The sequence below is a fragment of the Zeus faber genome (genome assembly GCF_960531495.2).
Source record: "Zeus faber genome assembly, chromosome: 2".
Taxonomy (NCBI): domain Eukaryota; kingdom Metazoa; phylum Chordata; class Actinopteri; order Zeiformes; family Zeidae; genus Zeus; species Zeus faber.
In genome coordinates, this window is record NC_137189.1 from 14668506 (window position 1) to 14690763 (window position 22258).

General features: G+C 43.9%; 1 protein-coding gene across 1 annotated transcript in view; it reads left to right on the forward strand.

Moving 5' to 3' along the window:
* Window positions 1-22258, forward strand: part of syne1a (spectrin repeat containing, nuclear envelope 1a) — a gene marked incomplete at its 5' end in the record, with an annotated part of 153831 nt that overhangs the window by 93149 nt on the left and 38424 nt on the right. Inside the window, 25 exons of the mRNA XM_080023003.1 lie at window positions 159-496; window positions 593-737; window positions 954-1172; window positions 2385-2695; window positions 3201-3366; window positions 3927-4082; window positions 4887-5039; window positions 5705-5887; window positions 6398-6535; window positions 6855-7040; window positions 7507-7629; window positions 7784-7966; window positions 9306-9449; window positions 11868-12095; window positions 14021-14161; window positions 15300-15413; window positions 15703-15864; window positions 16534-16737; window positions 16852-17025; window positions 19280-19471; window positions 20212-20343; window positions 20422-20522; window positions 20693-20843; window positions 21297-21425; window positions 21735-21905. Coding sequence (XP_079879129.1) covers window positions 159-496; window positions 593-737; window positions 954-1172; window positions 2385-2695; window positions 3201-3366; window positions 3927-4082; window positions 4887-5039; window positions 5705-5887; window positions 6398-6535; window positions 6855-7040; window positions 7507-7629; window positions 7784-7966; window positions 9306-9449; window positions 11868-12095; window positions 14021-14161; window positions 15300-15413; window positions 15703-15864; window positions 16534-16737; window positions 16852-17025; window positions 19280-19471; window positions 20212-20343; window positions 20422-20522; window positions 20693-20843; window positions 21297-21425; window positions 21735-21905 — 4344 coding nt within the window. The remainder of the gene's footprint in view (window positions 1-158; window positions 497-592; window positions 738-953; window positions 1173-2384; window positions 2696-3200; window positions 3367-3926; window positions 4083-4886; window positions 5040-5704; window positions 5888-6397; window positions 6536-6854; window positions 7041-7506; window positions 7630-7783; window positions 7967-9305; window positions 9450-11867; window positions 12096-14020; window positions 14162-15299; window positions 15414-15702; window positions 15865-16533; window positions 16738-16851; window positions 17026-19279; window positions 19472-20211; window positions 20344-20421; window positions 20523-20692; window positions 20844-21296; window positions 21426-21734; window positions 21906-22258) is intronic.

Sequence of the window (22258 nt, forward strand, 5' to 3'; positions counted from 1 at the left end):
AATTTTTCATACTCATACACTTAGTCTCATAAAAGGATAAATGATCAATTAATTTAGCTTATATGGCAATTTTCCTTTGTATGTATCCATTATGCTGTTTAGATAAATTACTTTGTATTGGCTCAAAATGAATCCACTGATCTCATTTTTTCCCCCAGCTGGCCATGGAACAAGCCCTCTCTGTTGTCCAGAGGTACTGTTCATCCCAGCAGTCCACCCAGAGATGGCTGGACGCTGCAGGGGCCTTTCTCCAGAGGGGGAGCCTGGGCGTGGAGCTGGAGACCCTGTTGGAAAGCAACCATGAGCTGCAGGAGATCTCAAAACAGGAACAACTCTTTGCCGCCGGGCTAAATGAGCTGAGAGGCACCAATCTTCTACTGGAGACTTATGTGCGAACAGAGGTGATGAAGGAGGTGAGGGAGCAAGTTGAGGAGACCCATGGACGAAACACAGAGGTCAATCAGCATCTCAATGCCTACAGAAAGGTTCTGCAGAGGTATGTGTGTGTGTGTGTGAGGGAGGGGGGGATTTTGGTCTCTTTCTAGGTGTGTTTTTTGTTGTTTTACCATATAAAGTTAATTTATCTTTCAAGCTGTGCCGCACTGTGGAGCTCCTTCCAACGTGAGAAGGAGACGCTGATCGGACAGATGAATGTGGCAGAAAACACCATGACCATGTTTCCTACAGCAAAGGCAGCCAGCATCCAGGAAGCGGAGGACAAGTGTCATCGCTACCAGGTAAAACGGGCTGTCAAAATCGTTTTTCTCAATTAAAGTGATTGATTATACTGTTGGCTAAGCTACTCTGCTAAAGGTGCCATCAAATGCCAACCTAGTCTCGTGTTACTGTGTTTTGAAACCTGCTGTTTCACTCTGACTCATAAAAGATATAATATGTAGAATATGTAGAACTTTGGTTTTGTGTGCTTCTTTTGTTCATCCATCTTGCTTTAGTCTCTGCTGATTCACCTTGAGTCACTGGAGCAGTTGTTAAACGCACTGAGAGAAAAGGTGACGGAGTTGGACGGCTTCAGCTCCGAGTCCAGCAAATTGCTCACCAGCCACACCGTGTCGTCGCTATGGCAACGCCTGACCAGGCTCCGCAGCGTGGCCAGAGCCCAGGAGAGGGCGCTGGACGACACGGCTCGGGAGTGGAGGAGCTTCACCGAGAAGGTATAAGGAGACGCAATGGGAGTCCCTGCGTGGGTTTGGATGTCGGGTGTTTCTTAATCATTTATATACTACAGTAATAACCAGCCTTTGATGCTAAAAGCTGTTTATACTGTATATTTAAACTCATATATAGCCAGGTTGTAAAATTAACTTTTTTATGCACTAGCCACTGTGTCTGGTGGATTCTCAACTTCTAGGAGCCATTCACCTTTTTTACTAACCACTTTAAAAAAATCTTATATTTAAGGCAGAATGTGACAAAAATGAAACATAAGACACGTAATAGGCTGTATTCTATCTATTTATTATAACAAAATGCTAATGTTGCATAGCCAGACGTGCAAATCTTCCTTTTAGATTCAGGTCAAACAGGGCGACAGCTGAGGCCCAGTGTGGGTGTAGCATGATGTAATTCCAGGCTTAAGGCCAGAGGAATTTTCCCGCCTAAACATCACAGTGTGAAGCCTTTTCCCGCCCACTGACCCACTTTAGCACTGCAGAACTCCCATAAGTCCTGTTCCTAAAAAGGAAATGAGTTCATACTGTGGGAAAAGCTGTGATATTCCCAATTCCCTTTGCGTTAACTTGACACAGTCTTGTTATCTGTCAGTTCTCTTTGGCCCCATTGTTTAACAGTGTATGACATCATCATCTGTGTGTTAACTTCACAATCACACCTAACTGTAATCTGCCCTTTTTTTGGGCCATCAATGGTTACCAATTCTTTATTGGTAACCATAAAATGTTAGATTCACACTTCATGCTGTTTCACCTTCTCACCAACCTATAACCCAGTCGTTATCCTGTAATGTTCACTTCCATTTGTAATTTACCATCTCTAGCCCACATTTATCCAACATTAGACCATTCGTTTTTTAATTTAAAAAATGCACAGTTAATTCTGAATATAGTGTAGACTAGAGGAAACTATTTTGATCTGGTCTTAGATGACATACTGTATGTTTGCAAAACGAACCAACTGACTTACATTCTCACTCATTAATTTTCTATTATCTTTTTTGTCTTTGACTTTGCCAGAGAACAGGGATGGTCCTTAGATGTGAAATACCATACAAAAACACGACCTTTATAATCCTTTAACCTTTATAAAATGACATTTTATAGTCATTACTGCCAACTGGTTTTAAATCCAAATTCCTATTCAATTTTATGCTATCTCTTGACCTCAATGGTTACTATACCCTCCCTCAGATGGAAAAGGCACGTGGCGTGTCAGCCGACCTCCATGACCGCGTCCCGGAAAGCACGGTCGAGAAGGCGGCCACCAGGGCGGCGCTGCAGAGCATGCTGGAGTATCACGACTCCTTCAGCCGCGAGGTGGAGCGTGAGCAGTCCTGCCTGGCACTGCTGGGTCAACACACACTCAGCCTCAGAGGAGAGGAGGAGGAGGAGGAGGAGGAGGAGGAGAAGAAGGAGATGGAGATGGAGAGAAAGGCAGAGGGCAGTCAGGAGGAGGCGCCGTGTCTCCAGGAGATTAAGAGCATGCAGGAGCAGTATAAGAGGTAAACGGAGGGAAGGAGGGATAGAGCTGAATATACAGCTTCAACTTGGAGACCTTTTTTTGCTCGTGTTTTTTTTTCATAAATACAGTCCTTCAATTAATTAGATGAGATCAGAATCAGAATCTGTTTATTGGGTCAAGTACATTTTCATGTACAGCAAGTCTTTACCATTTGTCATGGTAACTGACAACCACCATAAAAATGAATGCTTAACCCTTAATTAATCCAATTTTCCATCATTTTAGTCCTATATAGCCCTTTATTTTTACAGATTTTAGAGATTCTGTTTAAGCTATTACATATCTAATACAACATTTCCACATATGGTTTATCCTCCAATAGCAAAATAGAACAAGTGACATGTGTTTTTAATATAAAAGGTATTCATAAAAGGCCATGTTGGGCTTTACTTTTTCTGGAAAAACCTTCATGATGACGCAACCAATACCCTCCAGATCCCCTCCAGACAGTCTTACCTGTCTTCTTCTTCTTCTTCCTCTCTCAGCCTGGTGCAGCAGGTACGTAGCAGCCGGGCTCAGGTGCAGCAGGAGCTGCGAGAGCGGGAGGACGTGGAGAAGGAGCTGGGCCTCGTCAAGGGCTGGATTCAGGACACCAGAGGACTTCTGCTGAGCCCCACAGCCGACCTGGACTCCCTGCTGCAGGAGCTGGAGGTTGGCACACACACACACACACACACACACAGCATTAAATTAATATAAACATACAGATTACATATTATTTTTAAAAATTCTACCTCAGTAGATAAAGTATATATATACGTGTGTGTGTGTGTGTGTGTGTGTGTGTGTGTGTGTGTGTGTGTGTGTGTGTGTGTGTGTGTGTGTGTGTGTGTGTGTGTGTGTGTGTGTGTGTGTGTGTGTGTGTGTGTGTGTGTGTGTGTGTGTGTGTGTGTATATGTATGTATGTATGTATGTATGTGTGTGTATATGTATGTATGTATGTATGTATGTATGTATATATATATATATATATCTACTGTATATATGTGTATATGTATATATCAAGTTCTTCTTCCTACTTTTTTTGCACGGGCCCTGAAGCCCTATCATTTAAATTCAGCGTACTTCTATGACTGCGTGTGACAAATGAAGAATCTTGAATCTTGAGGCCCCTGTGTCAGCAAGCGATGGATGAACAGATCATTACAATCAACACTGAGTGAACGTAGTGAGATTCATATTCCTAAGCAGTCGTCTCCTGTGTCCTGCAGATGGCACATGTGGAGGTGGTGACCAGGCGACAGAGTGTGGAGCGCATGACGGAGCTGCAGCAATCCAAGTACCAGGACCTGCCCGCCGGCCTGCCCTCCGAGCTCAGCATGCAGCTGGCTGAGGTGGCCCTGGCCCTGGGCTCTGCCGAGGACCAGGTAGACCCCCGCCACCATCATATAGCCAGAGATGTGACGTAGATTAACCAACTACGTTAATAATAATGTTGGGGGGGGGACGGTAGCTCAGGAGGTAGAGCTGGTTGTCTAGTAATCTAAAGGTTGCTGGTTCGATCCCAGGCTCCTCCTGCTAGCATGCTGTAGTGTCCTTGAGCAAGACACTTAACCCCTCATTGCTCCTGATGGCTGCGTCCGTCGGTGTTTGAATAATTGTAAGTCGCTTTGGATAGAAGCGTCTGCTAAATGACGAAATGTAATGTAATGTAACTACGTGTTTTACTTGTGCTTATTTTTAATATAGATGTTAGGTCATGAAATTTGGTCATCAAACGTAACTTTGGGACCAGGTATCAATGTGAAGGGTAGAATTGAAATTTGTGTAAAGATAAGATGAGCTAATATAACACTTTTTTAATCCCTGGGGAGAAATTCAGCACTAATAATGTTACTACAACCACTACTACTAGAGTACTACTAGACTACTACTACTGCAACTACAACTACTTCTACAACTACGACTTCTACTACAACTACTGTTGCTATTACTATTGCTACTACTGCTACAACTACTTCTACTAAACTACTACAACTACAACTATTATTACTACTATTATTACTACTACTACAGCTGCTACAGTACTACTACCTCTATTATTACTACTACTACTACTATTAAAATTACTACTACTACAGCTGCTACTACTACCTCTATTACTACTACTACTACAGTTACTACTTCTACTACTACATAGCATCTGACAGAGCTTGCTCACTGTGCTCCAGGTCCAGGCCAGGGAGCGGGAGGTGCAGCAGACCCGGGACGTGAAGGAGGACTTCAGCTCCAGGCTGCAGGACATCGAGGGGAAGCTGAAGACCATTTCTCTGAAGCTCGGAGACAAGGCCTCCGACCTGGAGCAGGCCAGAGAGGAGAGCAAAGTAATCAGCCAGACAGATTGAATAATTACCCAGCAATTAGCTCTCATTAAACCGCCTATTCATTTAGCAGATGTTGGGGTTAATGAGTGTGAGAGAGAGAGAGAGAGAGAGAGAGAGAGAGAGAGAGAAGAGAATGGCATGTGCTAGGCGCTGCCATCAAAGGTGTTGAAGCTCTGTGTGTTGGTATTCCAAATGGAAATCTGACCCTCCTCTCTGTATTCTCCTCCTCTTTGAATGCCAACTCTTCCCCTACTTTCTTCTGGTCCTTATCTTCTCTCCTTCGCCTTTCTCTGTTGATTTTCCTCCAAATCCTAAAGCATGATTTTGTTAAAGAAAAAAAAAACAATTCTAGTTAAGACTGAGATAGCCACATGCACTCTTAGAATAGTACAGCATTGAACCTTTATTGGTACGATAGATTATCAAACTGGCAGAACCATCAAAGGTACCTTCTGCATGGTTACTTGCATGGGTGCTAATTCTGGACCTCTAGTGACAAATTTGTACCTCACTGATACAAAAATGGTCAAATGGTCCAAATTAAGTCCAAGTCCTATTACTTTAACTTTATTTTTGCATTATACCACTCTGTTGCTTATTAAGGTTCTACTCTTCTGTTTTGTTCTGCCCTCCCCTCCCCTCTCCTCTCCTCCCCTCCCTTCCAGTGCCTTTGTGAGGAGTGCGAGGGCTGTGGTCGCACCCTGGCGGAGCTGGGTGTGGCGGTGCAGGAGTTTGGGGAGCAGAATCCCCTGCTGTGCAAGCAGCTGGGCGACGCCGTGGCCAGGCTGGCAGAGATGCAGCGCTATACTACGCTGCAGGCCCAGGAGAGGGCCAACAGGGCGAAGAAGGTAAGGGCTGTAGCCTGAATTCCACAGACAGACGGACGGACGGATGGATAGATGGATAGATACTTTATTCATCCCTGGAGTTATTGCAGTGTTACAGCCTCATACGTCAAAACAATAGGCAATAATAATAAAGTGATACAAATATGACAATATGTAATAAATCCCCCAAAAATGTAAAATACAAAAGATTGCAAATGTACAGTAGTAATAGTTCAATACAATAATACAATAAACCAAAAATTCAGATTTTGACAAATTTTGCAAGTTTGCATAAATATACAGTCTATAAAAGCTCTGCATATACTATGTGTGACAGGGTAGGAAAACAAAGTAGTTATAACAATATACAATAATGCAAAACTAACAGACAGCGTTTTGTTGCCTGAATCCCAAATACAATTTTGAATTTCAAAGATATTGGATCAAGGAGAATGATAATCTTTGTGTGAATGCATTTGATTTCTAGACTTATCACTCCCTCTGTTCATCTTGTCATTATTCTTTACATAGGCTGAGAGACAGTTGGAGGAGTACAGGGGGATGAGGTCGTTCATTCTGGGATGGACGGACAAGGCCGACACTCTGGTCACTGGAAACATTGTGTGGAGCTCGGCCTCCCAACTGCAGGAGCAAATCAGAGCACACCAGGTACAGCTTAATCTCCATTCAAAATATGGTTTTTTTTTATCCATTTTTTCTTTCTGGTTTTTTTTTCTATTGTTTTGTTTCTTGGTGATTAGTGTGAAATTCCAGTCTTGCAGACCTATTGTTTTTTTCTTACTTCCGACATGTTTGAAAATGGTCCTCACACAAAATTTGAATGTAATCCACTTCCTAAAATGGACCAGTTTAGCATTGTATTATCTCCTAATAGCATGCCATGGTAAACCCCTTTTAATTAGTCTAATCATCCGATACAATGGCCGGCTCCTTTCTTGACATGTTATGCTCGCTCCCATGGCAACAGGCCCTGCTGCGAGAGTGCCGCGGTCTCCATGGCGACCTGGAGGCCATGGGCGAGAGGGAGCGGCAGCTAGGGGAGGTCTTTCAAACCAAGGGGTGGAGCCAGCAGGTGAAGCACCTCAGCAGGCGCACGGATGAGCTGCAGCAGGGCGCCAGGACACGCCTGCAAAGTCTGCAGGATGCAGCCAAGGTAAAGGTGTCCTCACAGTGGTATTTTAAGGAAGAAATACCTTGTTAAAATATGGTGCACCTCAAACCTTAATGCTTCATTAATGGCAGCAATCAATGCTGTTGAGGCAACACATCATAGTACAATAGATAGCTGGATGGATGGATAGATAGATAGATAGATAGATAGATAGATGGTAAAAAATGGAAATATACATAGTATACATATCACCAGTAATTAACAGTCTCTATCATATTTGCCAACTCATTTGGATAGTAAGTCACAATGAATTCCTAAAATCCAAGTGTATTATATTGTGGAGTACATTGTTTTAGACTGCTTCAAAAAGTGAGCAACACAGATATGAGACTGCAGTGCCCCCTTGTGGCCACTCAACCAGCACATTCATTTCTATTATGATGTTTGCATGTATTTAAACACTTATATACCTGATTTCCTTTGCTCTTGTCGTATATCTTTCTTGCAGGACATGCTGCGTCTGGAGGCAGAGGTGAAGAGCCTCCACAACACTCTGGACCTGGTCCAGGCTACGCTGGCCTCCCCAGACCTCAACAGACTGAGCCTCAGAGAGCAACTCACACACAGACAGGTAGATGCACCTAAACGTCGTTAAAAAATGTCCAAGTAAAAATGTACAAACGGGAAGACATATTAACACACATGCATCTACACTTACTTATATTAAGATCCAACTTTTCCCTGACATCTGTATTTCCCCCCCCCCCCCCCCCCCCCCCCCCCAGCGTCTGCTGATGGAGATGGAGAGCTTCAAGCAGCAGGTGACCAAGGTGCAGCAATGTCAGAGCGCCCTCCGGCTGCCAGAGGAGGTAGTGGCCAGCCTGCCAATCTGCCGCATGGCGCAGACCCTGCAGCAGGAGACCAGCCAGCTGCAGCACACCACCATCCAACAGTGCAATATCCTGCAGGTACAGCAGGGGGCGCTGCTCACATTGAAAATATGTTGTTTTGTTGCACATTGTCAAATTTTGCAAATTTCAGGTACTGCCTTTAAGAACAGGTGAAAATGACTAGTGATCCTCAATATAGGGTCCGGGGACGCCTGCTAAATTATTCATAAGTAAACCTCACCACCATTAGAGAATGTACAATAATGACTGTTTTGATCCTAATTTCACTGGTCTGGTCTGATCTTTCTAACTATGGTATAGACAGGTACAGAAATTTGGACCAAATCATATCCGACAATATCAATCTTCTCAGATTGTGGTCCCAGAGACAATATCTTATGAAATGGGGTCTGTGGCTTAATGTATATCAAATTGGGGGTCCTTGATATGGAAAAGGTTTGAGAATCACTGCCCTGGAGTGTCAAGCCAGAGTTTTGGGATTGTGAATGTGTCTTCCGTGAGTGAAACAGAAAGATAGTCACACGGTGAGAAAGACGGGCGTGACAAGATACGAGAGCAACAGGAACGCAGGGAGGAAGTGGAATGCCTCAGTTGATCAGCTGTGAGATAATGTGCGGAACATTGCGGCTCGACAGATGCTCCACATAGTTCCATTACAATGTATAGAATGATGTCCTGATATCTGACGATGCAGCAACTGGTGTAATTCAATAGTGGACATTTGAAGCATGAAGGCTGTTTAACTGTATAGAAAGTCATTCAAAAGACATATAACCGGAAATGTCTAGAACAGATGTTCCGCTCTGATTATCTGGATTCAGATTCCTATCATGTCTTTTCTTGGAATGTCAGGGTTAACTTTAGGACCCCTCCCCTCTTCATGTGTTCAGGATTGATTTTGTTGCTAAGCTCATTTTGGTAAAGATTAGTCTTGAGGACGTCGGGTGGGGGGGCTTATGGAGCAAACAGATACCTAAAGCATCTTAACTATTTTATCCATGCAAGTTCTGCATACCAGCTTCAGTCCTTCATTGAGTGTGAGATAATAAAGGAATATATATCATATCTGAATATCCTGATCAGAAGTGTCCCTGTGCAGATGGACACACAGAATATTATACTATATCCTCTTGGCTACTTTGCTTAAATCATAGCCAATTTCTAATGTTTGAGTTTATAAAAAGAAAATAAGGGAGAAAGCTTATCTCACTTATTGTGGAGGTTAATTATAGGTATAATGGCCCCAAATCACAAAGACTAGGAGATTGAAGGAGTAGAATAGAGTAGAGTAGAATTAATACCACCCTATAACTCGATGGACCCATGGACTTAGTTCCCAATCTGAGGCGAATAATGTTGGTCGTCGCCTCAACCCTTTTCCTGCTGTGCTCCCCAGGAGGCGGTGGTGCAGTATGAGCAGTACGAGCTGGAGGTCAGGAACCTCCAGCGGCTGATAGAAGAAGCCCACCACATCATCCAGGACCGGCCCGTCTCCACGAGCAACATACAGGAGCTCCAGGCCCAGATCCACCACCACGAGGTATGAGTGGACACACATACACTCTCTCTCCTGTCTTGGTTGGGTTCACAACTCTCTTGATAATCCATTATGTGAAATACTTGCTGTTGGGTTGTTTCCCCATTGACCTCGAAGATTCATACTATGCTTTGTTTCTGAGGGAGTTAATGCGCAATTAGTGTTAAATGGATTTTCTAATGAGATGACCTACCTTAAACTTGAAAGAAATCCCAGTGAGAGAAGGAGAATGGAGGGGGAAATAACTCCTCAATCAAAATGTATTTCCTGGGCAGTAGTTTGTATCAAGGGAAAAATAGTGTAAAATGTGTTAGAATGAGTGACATAGGTAGATCAGATCAGATCGCATCTATATTTTATGTTAAGGCTGGAACATGGCATATGCTGTGTTTCCTACTGAAAAATCTGATTCTGAAGAGGGTTTGATTTGGTAAACCTAGTTGGCTAAATCCTCTATCAATTCTAACAGCAGAGTTCTCATATTGACGATTGAAAACAAGAAAACAATAATAATTTGAATCTCCTCCGACATTTTGGAAGGCCCCAGCTTCTGTCTATGGGCTTGGCACAAACTTATTCCGCCCCTACAGTATCTGCTGGAATTCCTTTTCAATAACATGTAGATACTCAACGGCCTCTTTCCCACATGGAATCCATAACATTGCTGGATAAGAAATATCCTTCAAAGGCAGTAGGTACTGTATGTTATTTGGACAATCTGTCAGCAACGGACATACAATCTGAATCAGCTTGCCCCGGTCCCCGGACCCAATAACCCTAACCCAGTGCTATTAAAACAGTGTGATCATTTTCAACCTGTCCTACACTCTCCGCCTCCGGAGAAGGAACCTTCTCCACACGCTCTGCCTCTCCCTATCCACTCGTTCCCTCTCGGGCTCCGCAATCCGGTTGGGGCTGAACGATTGGGGACGATGAGGACACTTTCTCCATGCCCCAGCCCCCCTATAGTGATAGTTTTAACCCTACGCACTGCCCCCAGGTGAGTCCCAGTGCTCTACTGTGTCTACTGTCTACTGTGCGTGGCGTGTGCTGCTGGCAGAGCTCGGAACACATTTAGAGTCCGGAAGAAACCTCCAGAATAATGCTTCTGAGTGGCATTTTTAAGAACAAAAATAATAAAAATTAAGAACATATAACACCCCTCTCCTGGATGTCTGGAGACTGGATGTCTTTCAATTTCTCATCTTTGTAGCCAAGCTCCACGGTTCGGATCAGGCTCTCCACTTTTCCAAATGTTTTTTTTTTCTTCCCAAAAACAAATATATTTTTTAAATATTTGTACGAAATAAATATTCGGGAAAAACCCACTGTTTGAGCTTTATTCGCATTTAGCGCCACCCCTACGTTACGACAATGTTCTTGCCTCCATTCCGCCACACTTCCATTCACAGCCGTACTGGCATTTTCCTGTAAATTATACTAGGTCGAGAGTGGGAAATTTACGGAACGACTTTTACAGAACATTAAGACCGGCTCCTTTCCCCACATGACGCCAATACGGAACATTGCCAGTAGATTTACAGCTTTCAGTGCAAGTGGGAAAGGGACTAATGATTACATTGCAGAATTTGAGTGCATATTTCATGGTGGAGAATGGAGTTATTTCTCCAGAGGTAATTTAATTAATTAATTTAGTCTCGTACTGGGCTTTTTGTGTCTCTTTGCTTGAAAGCAGTCTCTTGTGTGTTTACGTCTGAGTTTGGTCGCTAAGCTGCAGGGATGAAAGCTGCATTGGCCCAGAGAGTCACATGATCTGATTATCAGAGCACTGGCCATCTGCGGGAAAGGGGGGAAAGGAGAGGGGAGGGGGAGAGGAGGGGAGGGAGGAAGGGAAAAAAGAGGAGGCGGGGTGGGAGGAGGAACCAGAGCCCGGCATACCAGCCGGTAATTCGACACCCTCACTGTCATTCTTTCTCTTCGTCTCTCCGTTACGGTTTTCTATTGTTGCGAGCGAGCCACTCTTGGGGATTGGCGGAGGAGGGAAGTGAGGTCACTTCCTGTTTGTTATCTTTTGTGTGTGTGTGTGTGTGCGTGCGCACCCGACGAGAGAGGGAGGGAGGGAGTACCGGAGAGATTTTTTGAAACTATTTCAGCAAGGTTCTCTACCTCTCCCTCAACCAAACGTCCGCACCACCGGCGCTCTGACTCGTCGGCCTCGGCAGAGTTCTGATTGGCTCCCAGCACCGAGCGAGAAGAGCGTCAGAGAAGAGAGCCAGGAGTGAGAGCCAGAGAAAGTGTCCCGCCCGGCAGACACCTCACCTCACGCCGGCTCCTCCACCGGTGTGGTGGTTGTGGATTTTGGTTCTTCTTTTCTACTGTGGACTGGAGCTGTGGTCCCCCCCCCCCACCCCCCCTCGCGTGGTGGATGGTTTCATCTCCTCTTGGGCCATGTTTTGACAGGAGCTGGCCCAGAAGATTCGCGGCTACCAGGAGCAGATCGCCTCGCTGCACTCCAAGTGCAAGATGCTCACGGTAAAGGCTAAGCACGCCACCATGCTGCTGACCGTCAGCGAGGTGGACGGCCTGTCAGACGGCGCGGACGAGCTGAGCGATGACGAGCTGCTGCCCAACGGCACGGCAGCACCCAGTGCCGCTAAGCAGCTGCCCGCACACCCCTCCGTTGTCATGGTGAGCTCAGGACGCAACATACACCCCCACCACGAACACACCCTGATTGGCTGTACGTCTGCTGGCTTGACCCATGTGTGTACACATCTTACTGCTCTGCCCTGTGTCTACAGCACATTGTGGTTATTACTTAGTCTAGCACATATTTTAGCTCAAAGGCTCTGCCTGTTTCTCTCTATTTTTCCCCTTCCTGTGTCTGGAGTATTATGTTTCTATTTTCCATCCTCCACGTACTTTCTCTCCTCACAGTCTCCCGCTATTCACCACGGCACGACACTGCTGACAGTCATCAGAGGCTGTTTTCACAGCCTTGTTTGTTCTATAGTGGCCTGAATCTGTCCCCCTGCTACTGTCATCCTCAACTTGATCCCACTCCTCCCCTTCATGTGTTTGCACAGATTGCTGCCTTATCTACCCTGTCCTCTTCTGCCTTTTATCTCTCTCTCTCTCTCTCTCTCTCTCTCTCTCTCTCTCTCTCTCTCTCTCTCTCTCTCTCTCTCTCTCTAGCTCTGTGTTTGTGTGTGCCTCTTAACACTTTGATTCTGCTAAAATCTTGCTTGTCGCTCCGCTGGTGCTGTTTCCGGTGTGTTTTACTCTCATAGGGCCAGGAAATAGGACATTTTGTGTGTGTGTGTGTGTTGTTGTGCAGAGCATGAATAGTTTGTGAGCATGGTGAGATTAGGTGGTGAAACCCCTGCTGCCCTTGACTTGTTTTCCTTGAGCATAGTTTAGTGTCATTAAAACAATGTTATAACCATTACTGGCGACGTTCTATCTAATTCCACAGTGAACTCGCACACACAAACACACACAAACACACACACCCACTCCGTTGCCCTGAGTTGCATCATTAGGGCCTCCGAAATGCAGCAGTGTCCCATGTCAGTCAGCCAAGTTCCACATTAAGCACCAAAATGCGGTCAAGTGAGGGTTTGACTCAAATTTCAGCTCTGCATGAGCATGCGGCCGGACAGAGAACTCAGTTACTGCATCATCTCTTCCTTCAGTTATTCTGCTGAAACCATGCATCATGTTACTGAGATCCTGTTGGCCTACTACCATTAAGATGCTCACATTTTGTGTGTGTGTGTGTGTGTGTGTGTGTGTATATATATATATATATATATATATATATATATATATATATATATATATATATAATTTGTCTTTTTGTGTTTTACTTTGCATCTCTGTCCATGTTGTCTTTTTCATGGCATCCTGGCTTGAAAAAAAGATTCATTCAATGTGAGTGGAACGGCTCATGAAGTAATACTAAAGGAGTTATCTCACACCACCTTTTGGTTTAATAGCTACCGACTATTGTTTAATCCACATTACAATGGTAGCTAATAGCTTAGATAAATCATGAAACATATGCTTAACTTTACGAGTTAAGAGTTAAATAAGGTCTGGTTTTAGGTTGATTCGATCTGAGAGCAGTTTCTGTACCTATGTGTTTTTTTTTGTTTGTTTTTTAAATTTGTGTGTTTGTGTTTCGGCATTCAATTGGTTAAGTCTACTTTTTCGACTTCCTGGCAGTCTCCGTTCCTTTCCTCTGATGCCTCTGATAAACAGCCCCTGTGGGTCATTCATTTCCAATGGATTACATGTTCACCCCGGCTCTGTTCATACTACCTTTTAACTGGGACAAATCGATGCTACTTTGCTTTTCCTTCGCTCAGCGCCTCAGGCTTCCGGAGACCTCTCGGGCGTTCAGTGTCTTCCTCTTGGGTGTTATTTGATTACTTCCCCTCACAAAATCCTCTGTGGTCTCCTGATCCTCCTGCTTTACCCCTGCTGCTAATCTTAATCTAAATCTATCCCTCTTTTGATGTTTTCTGTTCGTCCTGTCGCCCCTTTCTTCCCCCGCCGGCTTCCTGGATGTGTGTATGCGTGGCGTGGTGTGTGTGTGTGTGTGTGGCCAGATGACGGCGGGCCGATGCCACACACTCCTCTCCCCTGTCACGGAGGAGTCAGGGGAGGAGGGCACCAACAGCGAGGTCTCCTCTCCCCCTGCCTGCCGCTCCCCCTCCCCTGGGGCTAACGCTGACGCTCCTCCTCACCAGGTACTGCCACGAAAAATAACTTAAAACGAATTCAAACCAAAGAGCCTGGACCTTACATTGCTATTCGACTTCCAGTCTAAAAACCTATTTCACCTTACATTCACCTCAAGTTTGATCTTTCAACTTATTCCACCTCCACCCACCTCTACCCGACCCCCTCTCCATCCTCCACCCGTCCTCTGCTGGGTGTTCTAAGCAGCCGGTCAATTTTTACTTTGCTTCTGCACCCCCCCACCCCCACCTTCCCCGCTCAAATCTGTTTTTGTGAATGCTCATGCTGGTTTTTACCATATGTTTTTATTTTAATTGGTTAATTTGGTTATAGTTTAGTTATTTTGCTGCGATGTGGGAACAATATAAAAATCTGTGATGTTTTTTTCACTGTTTCACTGAAATAAATTTTTTAAGATTTTTTTTTTTGTTTTTCAATGATTTAAAATCTGTTATCTGTGAGGTTAGACTGGCGGTCAGCCAGTGGGTTTAAAATTATCCAGGAAGAAACAGAGATACCAAACTTCCAGACAGACCCAGCTCTCAGCACGTATAGTAGAGAACAATACAATGGCCTATCAGTTGTTTGAGCCTATCTATTAATTACTACATGACATAAACCGAGCTAAACTCTACTCTTCTTAAGCTGAAAATGTTAAGTGTGTGTGAGATTATAACTCCTATGGTGAGCTGATAGCAAAGGGCATTGTCAGCCGTACTCTATTTTTACCCATGGCTCATGACCTCAATGCATACAGCCTTGACTGAAACTAGACCTCAATGGAGGTCAATGCTTATCTGGAACACTAATGTCAATATTTGCTTTGTGGCTCCTGAACGTGACCACCAACACAGATACACTTATGGCAAACAAATGTGGTTTTAAAACTATTGTCTGACTTTGGTTCATAAGTGCTGAATAGTTTCACATGTTTTCTAGACAATATGTTGAGGACATTAATAGACATCGGAGTATTTTGATCCTCATTTAGTAAAGGCGTCACTTACGTAAATATACGCAGTCCTTTCCATTGGCCAATTTCTACTGTATGAATAAACACAGGGAGGCTAATACTCATCCTATAAAAGTACATATATATGAATATACACACACAAACTCACACAGTCTTCCATTGTGTCGCTGCAGGGCCGGGCGACGCTAAGCCGGGCTCCTCTCCAGGAGCTCTTTGACCCCTCTATGGAGTCCAGCGCCGCTAACCTGGATGAGCTGCAGAGGTCCTGGGAAACACTCAAGAATGTGGTACGTCACCACATCATCAAAACACACGTATTTACTGTGATAATGAACTATTTTCTTCGACAGAAATCGAGCTAGCAAAGAGCCAATTCAAGTAGCTGTTTAGGAACGGATCTAGTTACTCGAGTGCCAAATAAGGACTGGAAACCCATAGAAGCCTGTACCTAAATTTAACCATCTGAAACTACCACAACCACAAATTACTGACTCTCCATCCTAACTCCCCCGCTTCCTCTGAACCCCCCTCCTTATTTTTCTCACTATATTCTATACTCTATTTCCCAAACTGCAGATAAGCGAGAAGCAGAAGAGTCTCTATGAAGCCCTAGAGCGCCAGCAGCACTACCAGGAGTCCCTCCAGTCCATCTCCACCAAGATGGAGGCGGTGGAGGCGGCTCTCAACGAGGGCCTGGAGCCCAGCAAGACCCCTGAGAGCCAGATGGCGGCACACCAGGTAAATGGGGGGATGGGGACGTGGAGACAGGAAATACTGGGGATTTTTATTTTTATTTTTTTAGGTGGTGGGGATAGTATGTATTCATCTGAGAGCGCTGTTCTTTTTGGTGAATGTTCATCTATATCGACATTGTACGAACCACAACTAGCCACTCTGCTGTATCACATTCAGCACGGCTGCCTTTCACTTCTTGCGCATAGTGCGCATCAGTGCGCTCTTGGTGTCAGACCCCGCCACTGTAAATACATTGAAAGGCTGTTTCTTATATAGTGCCAGATAAAAGTATTGAATATGGGATTTTTTTTATTACAAAATATTGTGACGGATTTCCACTTTAAATTACAATTTCACACTTTAAAGTGTGAAATTGTAGAAACAATTGAAATGCAGAGAACAGTGGTGCAGTTGTAATGACGTGGACAGAGCAACAGGAGGAGGAGACAAAGACCAATGACTGAACTGGACTGTTCAGGGAAAACAGAGGGCTTGATTGAGGAGTTTGATATTGTATTAGTCTGTGTAAGCCTTGTACTGACAGCACTGCCCTGTTCTGCGTTGCTACGGCAACCTGTAGTGACAATAGCAACTTCCTATACAGTGAGACAAACGCTTGGGCTAATTGCTTTTTTTCCGCTCCTTCTTTCCCTTTCCCTTCACTCCATCCAGGCCCTGATGGACGAGATCCTGATGCTGCAGGAGGAGATCGGTGAGCTGCAGACGTGCTTTTCCGAGGAGCTCCTGGGCGACGGCATGTGCGACAACGATGGGGACCCCGGGGACCAGCTGGCCCTCCAGTCCACCCTCACCGTGCTGGGGGAGAGGATGGCTACCATCCACATGAAGGCCTCCGGAAAGCGGCAGCTGCTGGAGGTGGGACGCTGGAGCATTCAGAATATTATTTATTTGAGCGGGATTTTCAACGCTCCCTTCCGATTAAATATGAAGACTAATCACTTCCTTTGGCGTCCATGTTGACCCGTCCAGGAGAAGCTAAGTGAGCAGCTGGAGGAGCAGCGGCAGGAGCAGGCTCTGCAGCGCTACCACAGCGAGGCGGAGGAGCTTGGCCATTGGCTGCTCAGCACGCGGGCCACACTAAGCTCCGCCCTCCAGCCCCTGAACGAAGACCTTGACATGGAGGAGCAGCTCATCGACTGCCAGGTGATATGCTGATGATGGAGTCAAATTAGGGCTTTTGGTTCTTCACCCTGGTGGGATTTTACTACTTTAGCCAAATTGTTGGAGCTGTTTGTTCATACACAAACGGATCTTATAAGTCTTCTTTTGATACCAGGCTGGTATCATTTATTGCCATTTGCCCAAGAAAGATTTATAGACAATATATCGAATATTAGGACTGGTCAACCCTTCAGATTCACTCTATCCCAATGGGTCTTAAAGGACCATACCATTGCCTAATCGAGGTTTCAGCCTGCTAACCCCTGACCATTTTCCAGATTTTTTAAGTTTTGATATTTTAATAAAAAGTTACTGGTTTTTAATTTTAATGATATTGCGAGTAAAAAAACTACCTTAAAATGAACTCTTGCTCCCATTGACAACTACAGTAAAGCATGTTTTTTACTTAATTAAAAAATGTAATGTCATTTTTAATAAATAATTTTTTTAATATATTTTTTACTTGAAAAAATGTTACTCAAGTTATGTAATTTTGCTATATTTTGTATTTATAAATTCTGTTCTGAAAGACGGAATCAGCATTGGTTTAACATGGAATTTGATACCGGCATGGTCCTTAACGTTCCTCCATCAGCTCCTACATTGTCCCCTGCTCACCCCGTTACCACGGTGATATGGTTGTTCCTAAAGATATTCATGGGGTGTACATGCAAGCAGAATCACATTTTTTATCTTATTTTTTATCACAAAGCACCTCCTAAAAACACTCAGGAGTTTTCTACTTTCAGGAGTAGTTTGTAATAATCAAATTAGATAATTGAATTGCTTACACAGTACAGTGCACACACTGTAACTGGCTTCTTCTTAAACCTCTGTGAGTCACGAAAACTCATTCTCCAAAGTGTGCTGGGTCCTGTCGTTGCTTCCAGACATTAATCTGATTAGGGCTTGCATATGGCAACTGTGGAGCTCAGGTCTAATATCCTGGAAGCATGTGGTATTATGCTCCAGGGGAGGGAGGTGTTTTCTGGAGAAAAAAAAAAATTTCAAACGTACCTTACGTACCTTTTTTTTGTGATATAGAGCAATAAAAAAAGGTTATTAAATGTATAAAGTAAAAGAGGTGAAGTGGTATTGAAAAATAATAGAAGAAATTCAATTGAGTTACATTTCTTTTAATTCCTTCATTTTCCTAATTTTCCTCCTCAGATAGCAAGAGGATTATAGGACAGCAGATTGCAAGTAGGAAGTTGACAGGATAGTGGTTTTATGGTTTGAATTCTTACCTATCATTGGCTTAACATACTGGGTAAAACATTCTCATTGTTGGTGGTACATTTTACCTATCTACCAATAGTTTATTTGATGATGTGCTTTTTCCAAAAAGATCCGTATATTATGACGTATATTCTCACCTTGTATTTTCACAAAGGTATGTACTAGAATCACTGTGAGAGTTCCTCAATTCTATAAGACCCAGTGGCTGCTCTGAACTGCAGGAAAGGAGGTTTTTTGTTTATAGAGAACTGTGGGCCTCTTGTATCCCCTTGTGAAACTCGGGGGATGCAAGCACCCTAATCCCTTTCTTTTCAAGCTCTGAGCCTATTGTTACCCCATTATTTCACCCCTAGCCAGTGCATGGAAAGAGGTGGTGGCCTCTTTTTTTTTAAATTTTTTTTTTATTTTAAGGAGGCGTCATTAGGTAGGGACTGATAGAAGAGAGTCGGGGAGGAGAGAGTTGATGTTCTGAAAAGAACATCACGGAAGAGAAAAGGTGAATACAGTAGATGTAGTGAAACCTCAAAGAGAAACCACTGAATGGAAAGTTCTGGTAGTGGGACGTGGGCACGTACAGTGCATTCTAGAAACTACTAAAACCCACTGTGCATTATGATGGAGAGGAGGCCTGTCAATCACCCAAACAGTCAATGAGTGAAAACAACTCAAATTGGATGGACCTGTTTGGAAAAGGGATGCTGTTATTGTTGGTGTTGGCATTTCTGCTTCTGTAGTCGTGATAGCAGATTTTGTTTCTGAGTCACAAGACTGAACTATGGGTCAAAGTTGAACTTCAAATGTTTTGAAGGTTGTACAGTGACAACTGCAGTGATGTTGACAAATGAAGTTCTGTATCCAGGATTTTCTTACGGCTAAATCTGGACTGGTTAAGTCCTGAGGAGCACGATTCATTCTCCAAGTGATATTTGGGTAAACCGAAACTTTGGTGATGTTAATGAAACGTACCAAGCTTGCCCACCTGCTCTGGCCCCTGCAGAACATGCTGTTGGAGATCGAGCAGAAGGTGGCGTCGCTGTCAGAGCTGTCGGTCCACAGCGAGAGCCTGCTGCTGGAGGGCCGGGCGGGCACCAAGGGTGAGGCGGAGCAGCTCACCCTGAAGCTGCACTCGCTGAAGGACAGTCTGCTGGAGCTGCAGAGGATGCTGCAGCACAAGCAAGTGGACATCCAGGTGAGGAGACACCACCACTGTGGAGTCCTGCGAGTCTTGGATCTATGTAATCGTCTTCTACCCTTATTCTACCCTTGCTTTCATCATCCCCCATAATTTCACTCTGTTGCCTTTTTCCCTGCTTTTGTTTGAGTCCCTTTTTGTGTTATTTATATTGCATTGTGTCTATTCATCAATGGACGCATTGTGTGTAAACACCAAACGTCACGTCAGACTCCTTTTATAAAGGTCAACCACGGACAAACCAGTGACTGTGTGTCTCACAAAAGGCTTCAATCCCAGACAAAAGGGACTCTTCATTGGCTACCACAGGTGTCTTTCTGATGACGCATGGCATTTAAAAAATATCTACTGTGAGGGTTTTCCCACCAATTTCCAGGGAAAAGTGAGATGAGATTATTATTTTTTTCACCAGAAATGATGCTGGGTGGTTTTATCTGTGTTTGTGCAACAGCTGAAAGTACTAACCTAAACTAGTGGATGGATGGATAGATATGCAATTAACCTAAAAAATATAAAATCAAATTTGCAATATACAATAAAGCTTTGTATCAACAATCCACACTTAGAAATTAGAAAAATAGGAAATTATGCAAGTGAAAGAAATAGTAAGTAGAAATAGTAGTATATTACTGCAGTATAGTAAGCCATGGCAAAGAAATTAGAAAAATACTCTAGACTCGGAAAAAAAAAGATTATTAAACCAGCATGACCCCTGACCTCTTTCTGTTGTCTTCCAGGGCTCGCTGCAGGAGCAGGAAGACAGTGAGACGGACTCTTCGCTGTCTCAGAGTCCCAACGTGCAGGACTGGCTGTCCCAGGTTCGGTCCACACGCACGCAGCAGCACCGTGACAACCTGCTCCGACAGCGGGTAAGTGCAGATCTCAGAGGTCAGATATTGCTTTGTTTTCTTCGACGATCTCTTCAACCACATGATTTTTCCATCAAGGAGTTGGAGGAGCAGGTAGCAGAACAGCGCAGGCTGCTGCAGTCGGTCGCCAGCGTCGGGGAGGAGGTTCTGAGTCAGCAGACCACGCCCAACGGGGACAGGTAGCACTTTATTTATTTATTTATTTATTTATTTATTATTTATTACAGACGAAAGCCCCAAAAAATGGTAAATTTAAGAAACGTATTTATTCATGAAACACTATGCCGGTTTTCTCAAGGCAATATGTAAGGAATGGTGCAGGAATTCAGACGCGTGTGTTTTCCTGCAGCGAGGTGTCTGTTCCGGGCGGGGTTCTCCTGGAGTCGGACAGCCTGTCACCCGTGGAGCAGCTGAGGCAGCGCTGGGAGAACCTGAATCGAGACCAGAGCACCAAGTTGCAACTCTCTCTCAACTCCCTGGAACAGGAGCAGCTTAGCCCGGTATGGGGAGAGATATTCCAAAATGACATACAGTATATGACCTCATATCGTTCATAAATGGTTATTGGTTGTGGCCTTACAGCAGCGATTTTCAATGCATTGGCCCCGGCCCCCTAGTGGGCTGCCAGTGCACTGTAAGCAGGCCGGCAATTCTGTCCCAAAACATAAAGGTAAAAAAAAAAAATGATATGAAAAAAAACAAAAAAAACTCATGTTGTTTAAAAACTGATTTCATGGTATTTTTCTTCAAAACTTGGAAAACGCATGACCACTCTGATAAACCTATAGGTAAGACTTATGGAATGCTACTGTTACTTGTGGTCGGTTTTGAGTCGCAAACATTTTTGAGATTACATTGCATGTCATTCTTAGATTACACTTAATACACATTCCAAGTTAATGTTGGTTTTTGATCTCATAGTCCTTTTATTGTCTCCTGTGCTGTGTGTTTAGGTGCTGCACAGGTCTCGTCTGTCCAGTCCCAGCCTGGTGTTTAGGAGAGAGATTGTTGGACAAGACTCCCGCTCCCCAAGAGCTTTGTTTGAGGCGAGTCGCCAGACTCTGGAGAGTCTAGCCCAGGAGGTGATTTCTCTCAGAAATTAATTCTCACTCGACTATATTACTGTTGTTATTATTATTTATAGATGTTTTTTGTGTATTTTATATACGTATATGTGTTATTTATTTTATTCAGCATTGTTTTATACATTGTTTATAAATATATTTTAGATATTCTTCTTCTTATTATTATCATTATTATTCCTTAATATCTCCCGTTAATTAATCAAGTAATGCTATCTTATCTTATTTTAATTTTGACAATGTGTCAAAATTAATTGACACTTTTTGTTTAAAAAAGTGACTGTCGATTTCCATTGTGTGACCCTACAGGCAGCGGACAGTGACGTTAAAGGGGTGGTGCTGGTGGAGGTTCAGCTGCAGCAGGAGCTGTGTGCAGCAGTGTCTGCCGCCTCGTCCTGGCTGGACTGCGCCGAGAACCAGCTACTGTCTGGCCCCGTACTGCTGTCCGAGGACACAGAGACCCAGCTCCACCACCTGGGGGTATATACTTTTAAAATACTTCAACCAATGCAATTGATTGGTTTATCTTATATATATAATAATAATATAATAATAATTATCTCTATATACTGTCTTTAATGTGTGCAATTATGTAGTAGAGGCCTGTGAAAAGGGTTGGTAATTGTATCTGTATCTATTGGGGTGGTGAAATACTTATATTTTGATAGAAGCCAGATTTGGCTGGTGCTAACCAGGAAGTGGTTCTCATGGTAGACAAAAAGGACTATTCATAGCTGCAAATCCATCTGGTGGCTGTATCTATGTACACAAACTGTGCATTGTATTACAAGCTAAAGTTAAATCCTGCTTTTTTTCAGTCAGAAAATGTGTAA